We start from the raw sequence: 12,691 nt of genomic DNA, 5'->3' as shown, positions 1-12,691 counted from the left end.
GCAATCCCACCGCCTCAGTCGAAACAAGGCGAGGAGCCGCCGACGCCCCTACCCCCGCCGGTGTCAACCGCCGTCCGAGGAGCCTGGTCCTGGAATCAACATCCACATCGCCGGCCTCCGTGGCCTCTCCACAGCCAGGAGCACACGCCTCTCGCGCACGCGCCGCGGCGACGACGGCGTGTACCTTGCCGCCACAGCCTCTTCCTCTCCCGCAGCGCACCTGCCTGCCGCTTGCCTGCTCTGCCGGTCGGCTGGCCACTCCTCGCGCCGTCGCCTGGTCCTTCGGCAGGGCAGTGCAGCGGGCACAGCTGCCGCCGCCGCTCCGCCCGCCGCCCGGCTGCTCCGCCAGATGGCCGCTCCTCGCGCCGTCGCTCGCTCCTCCAGGTGGCTGCTCTGCCCCGCATCATGCCCTCTCCGGCGATCTGATTGGAGGGGAGGGGAGAGAGGGGATAGAGAGGTGGGGAAAAGAAACTGGTTTCACTGACATGTGGGGCCCACGTGGGTCCCACGCTAACTCAGCCAATACGTCGGACAAAACCGGAGCGAAAATCAACTAAGGAGCTATAGTAAACGGTTTTGTAAATTAAGGTAGCGGGGGACGATTTGGTAACTCGATGACAAGTCGAGGTACCTTCGGTGTACTTTTTCCCCCTACCGATCCACTTCCGCAGCCCCAACCCACGAGGCCTGCGCCGTCGCCCGCGACCCCCCACCCCACACTCCCTGACTGCGCCGATCTCCTCGTCCCCGATCTGGTCGGCGTTGCCTCTCCTCCTCCGGACCTCCGGTGGCTGACGCCAGGATATCGGAACCTGCCGCCCTCGTCATCCTCCTCCCCGACCGCTGATTGGAGTTCCCGATCCGCCCCTCCCGCCGTTTGCCCTCTCGGGTCCTCCACCTTCCTCTTGGAAAAAAATGGGGGCTCACCCGGCCTAGCGTTCGTTTCATGGTAAGCCCTAGCCCGGTTGTCTATCGAATCCCTCTCTTGGGAAAGATCCTTTCCTGTTTCTTGTGCGCCCCACACGGCTGGGTTGGATTTGTCGCCGATTTTGGTTGTTTTAATCCCCTACAGGATGCGAACCGAGGTGCATCCGCCATGGCCCCGGAGTGGTGCCGGATATGGTGGCCACAGCGGCGGCTGCAGCCCGAGCCGCTTCCCGCGCCCCAAAGGTTCGTCCTGTTCGGATGGCTCTTCGCCCGCACGGACTCCGTTGATGTTGTGGTCGGGGCGGCTCTCCCGCAGGAGGAAATCTTGCGGTCCTTCCCCACCCCAGAAGCACTCCAGGTCAGCGATGCAAATTTCCCATATTTATTTCCTTCAAACTTAGTTGGGATGTGTGGCAATGTTTGGTTTGGTTACAATACTTCAAGTAGACATATATTGCTGTATTGAAGTAATGTTTTGCTGGTCGAAGTAATACCCTAAATCAATGCAGTAATTGCAACTTCAAAATTCTTTTTATTGTTTTAAGAAAATCGTTATACCTTCAGTAATTAGGGCCCAGGAGGGGAAATCCTGATAGCTGTTAGCGAGTGTGCGTCCGCAATGACTTATCTGATCAACGAAATCCTTACGCTCTCTTCAAAAGAGAAAAGGAAAAGGAAGTTGTATATAACTTTTAGTACTTTATGGTCAAGCATGTTTGGCCAATTGCAGACTGTGGTTCTTGTAGTGAACATCACAGCAGATGCTATCCCTATAGGTCTACCTTGACAGTTTGATGCTGTATGCGCCGCGACAGTATTTCATGGTTTAGCAGCCTTATTTGGAAGTTTAGCAGCCCGTAGAACACAATAAAGGTCTTCATAGCTGCTAAAAGAAGATTTTCTTCATCTGGTGGTGGGATTGAGGCACAAGTAGAACCATATGAGTATTTCATTTTGCGGAAATGACTGGACTGCTGACACTAACTTACCTTCCATTTGTTGTTTTGGTACGATGCATCTGTTTGTGAGAGTGGTTGGAGGTTTCCTTTATTATCTGTATGGCCTTATGGTGCTTTTGTACTTGAAAATTTAACTAGCAGCACTTAGAGTTTAAGCGAATCCATTTATGAAATATATATGATATATTTGGAGCTCATTTTCTTTGTTTTGTGCTTTTCATTACGATTCATATTGCAAAAAGCTATATGCAATTGTTAAGCCCCTTTCAAGGATGCTGTATGCAATGGTGCTACAGAACATTGCTGTTTGGAACAGTTTGATGCTCGTTGCCTTGCTGTTAAACAACAATTATTTGGCAGGGCGATGATGAATGAATCAATGAATATATGTGCTTACAAACCGCAAAGATGGTGTGGGCCTGAGAATCAAGATCTCGGGGGATCAAAGGGTATATTCATTTTGGAATGTCCCTACGCATCACGTGATCTATAAGTTTGTGCATAGTTATTAAATCCGGACTGGGCCAGCGTTTAAACCAGTAAAAATCAGAACCAGCACTAGACCGGTTTGGTTTGAATAAAAGACTGGATACACAGTGAACCGTAAAAAGCGATTGAACGGTCCAGTTTTGCACAGAACTGGGTGAAAACCGGAGTGGTTGGACTGGGAGAAGGGTTTTTTTTTTTTTGAAAATCACTCTCTGGTGTGTGGAGGTGAGTCGAACCCCCGAGGTCTCCATGCGCATGCAACAACCAAACCAGCTTGCCAAGTATGTTGATTTTGAAAGTAAAATGAATTTACTTAACCCTTTCTGAGTAAACCAAAACATTTTTAAAAAATATTAACTAGCGGTCAAACCGGTGGACTGATGGACTCACTGGTTTGGTTCGATCACTGGTCTGGGTCAAACTATGTGTTTGTGTTTGGTAGTTGAAATGCCTCATCATGTTTGGTTAGCAAAGGTGGAATAACCTTATGTTGCGGCAGTTATGTTGGTTGGTGGAATTTGGTAGGGATTATAGTTGTGAGGTAATAGGATGTGGCCCTGGACCTTGATGGTGTGGCTGGGGTGCCGTGGTCTGGGCTGCACTGGGGAGGCAAGGTTATTAGGAGGTAGAGAAAGTTGATTAATTGTATTGCTTGCCTAATAACTGCCGTCAGCTCGGTTTATGAAGAGCTGGCCCTAACAATAGTATCCTAATCAAACCCTCACTCAAATCGTAATAAAACTCTAACTCAAGCTAGACAATTAGCTCTTACCAAATCCTAACTCTTTAAAACTAATTAAAGAGTATCTCTAAGCTGGAGAAGGACTTGAGCCTGGCGTGTTGTGCCCTGCTTTATCGCCCTCTGCGCCTGTATGCAACACCCCATATTACATCGTATTCTAGTATCAACTCATTCTGCCTGTGGCAGAAATTATTGTTACTCGAGGAAATGCTGCTGTTTCACAAAACCAGGATGGCCCTCAAAATTTGTTTAGATGGTCCATTGACCCATTTAGTTCTGAAAAGAGTAGGCCCAGCCCTGAGGGCGGGGCAGCCGCACTGGGCCCCCAAAACGTTTAGGCCCCCACCTAATCCCGGGATTAGCTATGTGATTAGGCAGCGCTGCCACTGTAAATGTGGACAAGTATGCATTAATGGAGGCGTAGCGACCTTTGACCGTTGTTGGTCGTTGTTGATTCAGGATGGCAGCCCGTGAGCCTGATGAGCAAACAAGTATCGATCTGCCATTATTCATCTGCCCAGCCGCTACTCATTTAAATTTTCTGTAAGAATGCTGCTAGTGCTATCCCTCTGCTTCCCGGCTTTTGATCTTTTCGCTGTGATGGCTTCTAACTGATCGTGATGTGTACTGCTGATTGCTTTTTTTTTTCTAATATATTAACGTGCACTATAATCCTTTTGAGCATTTGCAAATAAAAAGATTTGTTTGAATTAATTAGGTGCTTTCTAAGTTTTATAATCCATGTGTTTGATCACTAATATGCTAGATTTTTTTCATTGTTTAGTTTATTCTAGATTAAACTGTTATATGGTTGGCAACTTTATGCATTGACAAAAAAAAGATGTTTTCATAAAAATAAGAAACTGCTAGATGAGATTGATAACGATACTATCATCAATATCTTCGCTTCTAGAAATGTTCGAAGAAATATTTTATGTAATGCTGATGATGTTTTTCTATAAATATTGCTTTTGGATGCGCATTAGATTATCTTATTTATGCATACAAAAAGCGTTGCACACTATGAGCACTATATAAATTTAAGTTTTGCCCTGGGCCACCAAAACCTCAGGATCGACCGTGTGAAAGAGCAGATTATAGGATGTTTGAGATGGATGGTTGTCCACAAGTGTGGTTTATGATGACTGGTGTTAGATTAAGACAATTTTGTGGTTTTCTTGTAACACTTCTGCAGTTTTTGGAAGTACTCGGAATATTTGGATTTCATAGCCTTTTGTGTTACTCCCTCCTCTGTTCCTAGATATTTGACGTTTAGGACAAGATTTAGTCAAACTTTTCAAACTCTGACCATCAATTTTATACTAAAATTAGCTTGTAATCTCCAAGAAAATATAAGCATTTGAGAAGAAATTGATGGTCAAAGTTTGTTTGACTAAGTATTATCCAAATATTTATGATTGTAGGGAGTAAGATTTTATTCCACCAACACCTGATGTGGAAAACTTAGGTCCAATATGCTGGATGGGTTTGGTGCACCCCTGTTGTGTGTGAAACATGATATCGTCCCCTTAGTACTAATTAGCTGCTCATGGTTGGGTGTACTTATTTTTACTTTCTTATGATCTCGTGCAGCTTGGGTGTTTCTCATGTTTTGATACCAGCCACCGTTGCTTGGTTACTGCAATCTTCCCGTTGGAGTACTATAAAAATCACATTCTTCATAATTATGAGTATAATATATCTAGGGAAACTCATCTTTAATTGCTTACTCATAACTTCTGATGAGAGAACCGCTGGATGAGATAAGGTGAGCAGAAGTACACATAATTGTGTCCATAAGTGATCATGTTATTGTCTCTCCAAGAGTATATCTAAACTTGTCGGAAAATACATTCTACGAGTAGGAGGCTCGTCCCCAAACGATCTCTTACTACTTCTTTTGTGCTGATTGGATTAGATTCAAAGAAACATTGGAGGTAGATCCATCATAAATAAGTTCATTAATCCTTGAAGGGGTTATCTACTGTCTAGTGCCCCTCTATGTGGCTGTTGCATCCCTTTTTATCTGACCCATCCAAACCTCATCTAATGGCTGACATAGAAAGTCAGCAAATTAACATCCACAGTTCGTGGGTTGTGGCAAAATGGCAACACCCTCTCCTGACCATACTGTCTCTCCTGGGTATGTGTGCAATACACTCTCCTGACTACATTGTTTGTCCCTCCACATCTAGTTCTGTTTATGTTCTTCAGGATGTCATTTGTGTTCACTTGGGGAAAAAAATACTTATTTGTGTTGATTAATTTTGCAATATAGTTATTTGTCCATGGCAAAAGGTAGTATTTAGCCTAATAAACAGCACTCTAGTCATGGTAACTTTTCGTAGCATATTTGATCAGTGTTTTCTCTCATGTTAGACTGTCATCCTTTCCTCAAATACAAGGATGCCAGCAAGGCTACAAGAATGTGCGGCATTCACCATTCTGGGGGATTGTATGCATCTTCCAAGAGAATTTGAAGTATGCTGTAGTAAACAACATCATCAGCCATTGGGGACTCAATCTGTTCAAAAAGGGCATTTTTATATGACCCAGAACAGTCCTGTTGTATCGAGTGGATCATTGGAAAGTGGAGCCCAAGACCAAAGCGGCTACAGTAGCAAATGGGAATATGATTGTAGCATCTTAGATGGTCTTCTGGATGCTTGCAAGAAGTCAGTAGTCAAAGAGCACAACAGGGTGCACTTGTGCTTTAAGTCTAGCAAGAGCTTGAAATGCAATCTGAATCAAGTCCCTGTGCTTCATTATTTGTGCCTTGATGACCAGAAGTTTGAGACTAGTCATTGCCACGTATGTAAGTCAATTCTCACTTCTGAACATAATTTGTTAACCATAACTTGAACCATTTTAATTTTGTTGCTCACTAGTAATGATTTGTTCCTGTGATGAGTTACTTATAAATGCTGTATCATTTATTTAGGTCGTACTATATGATGTTCCAACTGCTTGTGGAAACCATTTTTCCCTGGGTGAGGATGCACCTTGCAGATCAAAGTCTTCCTTCAGAAAGCCAAATTGGATAAATAATCTAGAATGCAAACGATTAGAATTTGATTTGGTATGTGCATGAATGCTTTGATACGCTGTTACATTTTAATTTTAGTAATTGGCTGATCTGTTTCACATCTTTGTCCAAAGGATCCAATTATTTTGGGACTTAATTGTTCAAATGCTGCTAGACTATCAGTTGCTCAGGAAGCTGCTACCAGTAATTCTGTGGCTCGCTTTCTCTTTGCATCTGTGTAAGCACCATTGCTTAATCATATTTGATGTACGACTGCTTTGCACCTTTCTTACTTCCTATTCATTTAGGGTTTTTGCGATAGTTCAAGTAACATGGCACTCCGTGGGAATACTTTTGGCTTCAATATCGACTATCGTCTACATCTTCATTCAAGTGTTCCAAAAATATTTAAGCAATATATATCAGTACTTCATGTTACAAAAGGTTTTTGGGCATTCATGGAAAAACATGCATCTCCGTTGCTGCCATATTCTCTACTGGCCAATTATCCTGCAAGATAGATCCCTAAGGTAAACTTGACTTTTGATGCTGCTGTAGTTAAGTATTAGCTTCTTTTATACTGTTTTAGTGAATTATCTTGACATGCCAAATGGAGTTACTGTTGCTAGATAGGATGGCATATGGCATTCCATATTGCAGTTGCATGGTGGCACAGTCAAAACTTAGGTTCCTTATTTTTTAATCTATGATTGTAAACTAATTGCTTCTATATTTTGTTCTATGTTAGCTGTCATGTAAAGAACCTCTATAATTTCCAATATTAGGAGAAATTATATTTAGTACTCCCTCCGGTTCCATAATACTTTCGTTTTGGACAAGGCTGAGGTCAAACTTTTAGAACTTTGACTATAAATAAATTTTAGGGATTGTTAAGAATGGAGAGATTTCACATGATTTTTGTAGGATTAGCGATTCCTTTGAATTTGATACTGTTTATGCATTCGGTTCAAATGAATCATGCGTAGGAATTTTGTAGGAATACTATAGCAACCCTGTGAAAACGTAGGAATTTCACAGGATTTTGAACATCTACTCAAACCTCATTTTTTTCATTAGGTACGACGGGATGGATGCTAATCACGTTGGAGTGACTAGATGGGAACTAATATTTTATTGCTTAATTAGACCATAATCTATGAGATTACTGTTGATTGGAAAATTCCTATGGTTTATATATTCCTGTATTCCGAACGCTCCACACCATCAAATTCCTATGTTTTTCAATCCTACGTTTTGCATATGCAATCCTATATTATTGCTGTGTTTTTCCTATCCTGTGATCCGAACAAGCCCTTAAAATATTACTTTACAAACATGGAAACTATATGTATAGAATAATCTTGAATGACACTTTAATAAAATCATATATTTGTTGATATTTCTATATATGTTGTAATAGACAATAATGGTCAAAGTGGTTTTTTGGAGACCGTGTCCTTGTCTAAAATGACAAGTATTATGGAACCGGAGGAAGTACTCTGTAGTTATTAAGTGATGATAAAGCAAAATGTAGTTATGTGAAACTTCTCTTCAATTATAGTTGATTCTTTTTTATGAGTAGCAGAAGCTTATCTTCAACTACAGTTTGTTCCACTTTGCTTTTGCTATGTAGCTCTACTGTGAATGTTGAATATGCACATAAAGCAGCAATTCAGAAGCATATGTTGTGGTCAAATATTGTGATGGATCTCTTGACTGGTTTATTCCTTGGAGTAGTGCTATTGTTGAAAACAGAGATAATTTGTTCTTGGACCTTTGCTCTTGTTCACTACATGACCGATAGTGTTTTGAGATCTGGCTGTGTGTGGCTGATGGGTGTTCCAGCAGGCTTTAAGCTGAATACAGAGTTGGCAGAGCTTTTAGGCATGATTTCACTTAATGCAATTCAGATATATTCAACTCTTTGGTCAATTGTGGGAGGCTTCCTAAGGCACATAATTTGGGGTCTTGCATTTTCTGGGATCCTTCTTGGTTTAACAGTTCCTGTTTCATTCTTCATAGATGTTATCCAGCTTGCAACATTGCATGTTACCCTGCTTCAGTGGTTGATCTCCTTGATATATTCAAGACAGATTCAGACAGTGGCATCATTATGGCGTCTTTTCAGGTAAAATCATGAGTTCATTGTTGATGGCATCTTTTAAATCATAAAGGACTTGACAGGCTCATCTCTGTTGCAGCACGAATTAATACAAGTTAATTTCTATACCGTAGTGCACATATGAATTTCGAAACTCTAGATATGATTTGACAAAGTAACTCCCTTCAGTCATGGAAACATGTTTTAGGTATTCACATTGTCTTGAAAATGAAACCCTGCCCATTAATTGCTTTTATTATATATGTAAAAGTGTACAAATCATAATGCTATGAAAGTACTTTTCAAGACAAATGTATACAATTTTCATGTGCCCAATGTAAATAATTAAAAAGATAACGTTGCTTTGAGTTTTTCAAGTTTACTATTGGAATAGGAAGCTATTTATTACGACATCATTGAGCTATGGAGATACAATATTATTGAGCATAGTTTAGATGTTCTACACTTCTACATCTAGTCTAATCCCTCACCAGAGAGTGGAACATCAATGACTTCAATTCTTGAAAGGCCTTATTGCCAACGCAACTTTCTTTAGGTTGTGGCTCGTTTGCCATATTTTCTCTTGGAGTTTCAGTAGCCCTTTCTATAGTTTCATGTTATTATGTCCTGTACTTTCAACAGTTCTTCCCTCCTGTAGTTGACAGTTCTTAATTGCATCGTGCAAAGCTGACTCATACAAGGTGATACTCTCATCTGCATCCATAAAAAGATGAATTTGACATAATTACCACTACCCCATCTAGATAACCTAACTGTAGTGGTATCGTATGATTTCACCAGGTGAGAAGGGCACCAAAACGTGCCTATACCAGTGTAGGTTATATCAAGGTATTTGATTGCCTACATTTGCTTTACCCTGTGATTCTTAAACAAACTCTATGCTAACTTGGAACTCGATGGTCATGCCATGTAAATCCACACATGCTTGTAGAGCAACAATATAAATGTTTGGTTAGTTTGTACCTCCTAGTGATGCACTTGAGTGCTTGAGGTCAAGGAACATAAAAAACATGGCTTTGTTTTTTTTGTTGTGGATTGACACTCTGTAACACAAATATTTAGTCAAATGAATTTTATATGATTGATTAATAAAACCGTGTAAGTTGACAATGTTATCTTGAGGCATGATCACTGGCAATCAGTTGAGGCCACTGGAAGCCTCCAACATCATTGAATTCCGGATAAATATGAGTTAGCTAGACCATTGAATTTAGTAGAGAATGTGTGTAATTTCAAATGGCTTAAAAGTAGTAGCTATCAAGTCACGTTTATACGCATATTCAATTATTCTTTTGACTTCTACTGGTCTCCGCTCTTTTGTTGGTGAGCTGCGCACAACATCGTTGTAGGCTTGTAGCCACCTTCTTGGAGGTAGATCATACTCTTCACCAATGAATTTGGAATTTCTTGACACCTTTCTTGTTAAGATAGTAAACATAACATAAGCAAATTGAGTTTGGAATTTGGGTTTATGCAAATGGTATGTTCAGGAGATGTGGTCCATAAAAGATAGTCTTATCTGGTATGTACAGTACCTGGTTGTGGTAGAGGGGAGGGAAGAGCACACAATGGGCTTGTCATCAATGGATGGTTGTTTATTATTTCTTTTATTATCAGTCTGCCAATGACTGCGTTTTCTGTGCTATCTCACTTAAGAAACCATGAAACTAATAAACACTGAACAATATGCTAATACAACTATGTAATCTCTGAGGAATCCAACTTATCTGTCTCTTGCCAGCTCCTGCTACATGCTTCTGAAAATGTTACTGAAATCACAACTGAATGTTACATTTCATTGTAAATCTAGTGTTGTTGTCACAGCTCTGGTACTAAGATTTTGGTCAAATACCTCGCACGCACACTCTTCTGCAGAGCCATATTTCATTTGGTAGATACTGAGAATAGTAAATTTGGACTGTCAATATATAACAGTTACCTATCAGTAGCGGAGTTAGATGGAACCATTATGTTTCCACTCTAAACTTCAGAATGGTTTTCCTTAATTATCTTTTAGACCATGTTGATGTTATTTTCAACGACTGTTTAACTGTTCACCTATTTGTTATGATAATTAGTTTCTGACCATTTTATCATCATTTATATTCACAAATATCTAAAAAATGTTCAATCTCCATTATATATGTTCTTTGTACTTCTCTTTTGGCTAACATGCTTGTATTATGAACAGAGGCCGCAAATGGAATCCTCTTAGGCAGAGATTAGATAGCTATGACTATACAGTTGAACAACATGTAGTTGGTTCACTGTTGTTTACACCAGTCCTGGTTCTCCTACCCACAACCTCTATATTCTACATATTCTTTTCTATGTTGAGTACTGCAGTTATCTGTCTCTGCATACTTCTGGAAATCACAGTATCTATAATTCACTCTACTCCTTATGCTGAGTTAATTATGTGGGTGGCAAGGAGGCAAAGATTTCCTACTGGATTATTCTTCCATCCTGTGATGTGGTCATCTGTATCTGCTGTTGATGGTGATGGCCTCTTATCAACCAAAGGTTATAGGAAAACGGAGCATCTTGTCCTTGGCAAGTCAGAACCTTTAGTGTCAGAACTTTGCTGTAACTATGCCACCTTCGGTAAACACTTCTGCCTGCCCTTTCTGTTGATGCAGTACATGGTTAGAAGTAGCACATGAATTAAGTATTTCCAGGTCTGCTGATCTGTGATTTGATTTGAACACTTAGATTTGTTCATTTATTCCATGAGAAAAAAGGAAAAGCATGCTTTTGGAAACATACTAATTATCTTTTGAAAGAACCAACACATTTTTTCCCCTTTTACTATGCTCCCTTTTATTGTCGTGATATTCGAACTAACATAAAGTGAACTAAATGTAGGGCACATAATCAGACCGCATTACCGGAAAATTTTCAACGGGGTTGCTTTATCATTCTGCAAACAGTTGGCGTATGGAATCCTTAGCGGTGAAAGGTTTGTACATTTTCCATCATTTTTGTGGTATACTATTGATAATATTTATTTTAACTTCTCTTGATTTCAGGGTACCAACGACGCTGCACCTGCAGTTTTCACTGTTCCCTTGGATGCATCTTGGCATTCGACACTATTGGTTGCTGTGCCGTGATTCTGTCCTTTCATGCGCACCAAAGAGGTGATTCTGTCCTTTCATGCGCACCGAAGAGGTTACAGTAGTTTCTACCGTACTGATATAATTTTTTTTGACAGTAGTACTGATATAATTTTTAAGAAAGCTTGTTTTACTTGCGACATGTCATGGTGCACCACTACTTAGTTGTGGTTATTGTAATGTGGTTATTGAAATACTATTCACTCATAGTCATAGTTATTACATTTGCTGTCCTTTTTCGGTATTTGCATGATGTGAGATGACTAATCGACCTAATTATATATATCTGCTCCCCCCCCCCCCCCGGAATAAGGGGTAAAAGGTCAGTTTACCTAACTCCTTTTCTTTTTTGGGGGCAGTTTCCGTCAACCATCACAACTGGTTAAAATGGAAAGGGCTATATGTACTAACTATTTCTTATTAAATTATTACAATTATTACTAACACTGATGTGTCATGCTATGAGTGCATCTAGATTTTTTATAACTTTCATCTACTTAAAGCAAACGGTTTAGATGATTGTTAGTAAAAGTTTAGTTAGAAAAAATTAGTACGTGTAGCATTGGTCGGTTAAAATACTTGAAGTCGCAATTTTGTGACTAGTCCCGCGCCCTCCCCACATGACTAGTCCGTACCTTATGGAGTATATTTCATCTATACGTATACGTATACAAACTTTATACGTGTATGCACTTCATCCGTTTCACAATATAAGTCATTATAGCATTTCCAATATTCATATTGATGTTAATGAATCTAGACATATATCTATATGAATATGGGAAATACTAGAAGGACTTACATTGTTATATCAATATGAATGTGGGAAATGCTAAAAGGACTTACATTGTGAAACAGAGTAAGTATAAAGTTTGTTCACTACTAAAAAAAATGCTTTTTGCATGTGGCCGGCGCAAGCTCATGCGAAAATGGGTCTCATGTGGTTGCTTATACCGGCCGCATGAGAAAATAATTCAGCAAACAAAAAAAATCAAAATAAAAAAAATCCCAAAACCTAGCCCGGCACCGGCACTGGATCCGTCGCCCCTACCGCCCCCGTCAACACCGCCACCGGATCGGCCGCCCATCGCTGCCGGATCAGCTGCCCACCGCCATCGGATCGGCCGCCCCGCCGCCAGATCCGCGCGGGGCGGGGCCGCCCGAGGCAGCAGAGCCATACCCGCCGCCGCAGCGGTGAGGAGGGGGGAGGGGCAGTGAGGAAGCGGCGGTGAGGAGGGGATGGCGGGAATCGGATCGGTCGTCCTTGCGCCGGATCCGCACGGGGCGGCAGAGCCTCCCCCGCCGCCGCGG

The 12,691-nt window shown here is 41.1% G+C and overlaps 1 protein-coding gene across 4 annotated transcripts; it reads left to right on the top strand.

Annotated features, from left to right (window-relative positions):
- The first annotated feature begins 675 nt into the window (after positions 1-675).
- On the top strand, positions 676-11,624 carry LOC9269143 (N-acetylglucosaminyl-phosphatidylinositol biosynthetic protein gpi1). Of its 4 annotated transcripts, none has more exons than XM_015784246.3 (10): positions 676-949; positions 1,073-1,285; positions 5,523-5,928; positions 6,059-6,196; positions 6,277-6,380; positions 6,451-6,672; positions 7,776-8,270; positions 10,456-10,868; positions 11,130-11,223; positions 11,294-11,624. In XM_015784246.3, the coding sequence occupies exons 2-10, from the start codon at positions 1,074-1,076 to the stop codon at positions 11,406-11,408; spliced, it is 2,199 nt and encodes a 732-aa protein (XP_015639732.2). In that variant the 5' UTR covers positions 676-949; position 1,073; the 3' UTR covers positions 11,409-11,624. The 4 variants fall into 4 exon arrangements, with proteins under 4 accessions (XP_015639732.2, XP_015639733.1, XP_066166744.1 ...); XM_015784247.3 differs by having other exon boundaries at positions 5,497-5,928; XM_066310647.1 differs by lacking the exons at positions 676-949; positions 1,073-1,285 and adding an exon at positions 4,749-4,885.
- The last annotated feature ends 1,067 nt before the right edge of the window (positions 11,625-12,691 follow it).

This window comes from Oryza sativa, chromosome 5, assembly GCF_034140825.1.
Source record: "Oryza sativa Japonica Group chromosome 5, ASM3414082v1".
NCBI lineage: Eukaryota > Viridiplantae > Streptophyta > Magnoliopsida > Poales > Poaceae > Oryza > Oryza sativa.
This window is presented reverse-complemented; position numbering and strand designations above follow the sequence as displayed.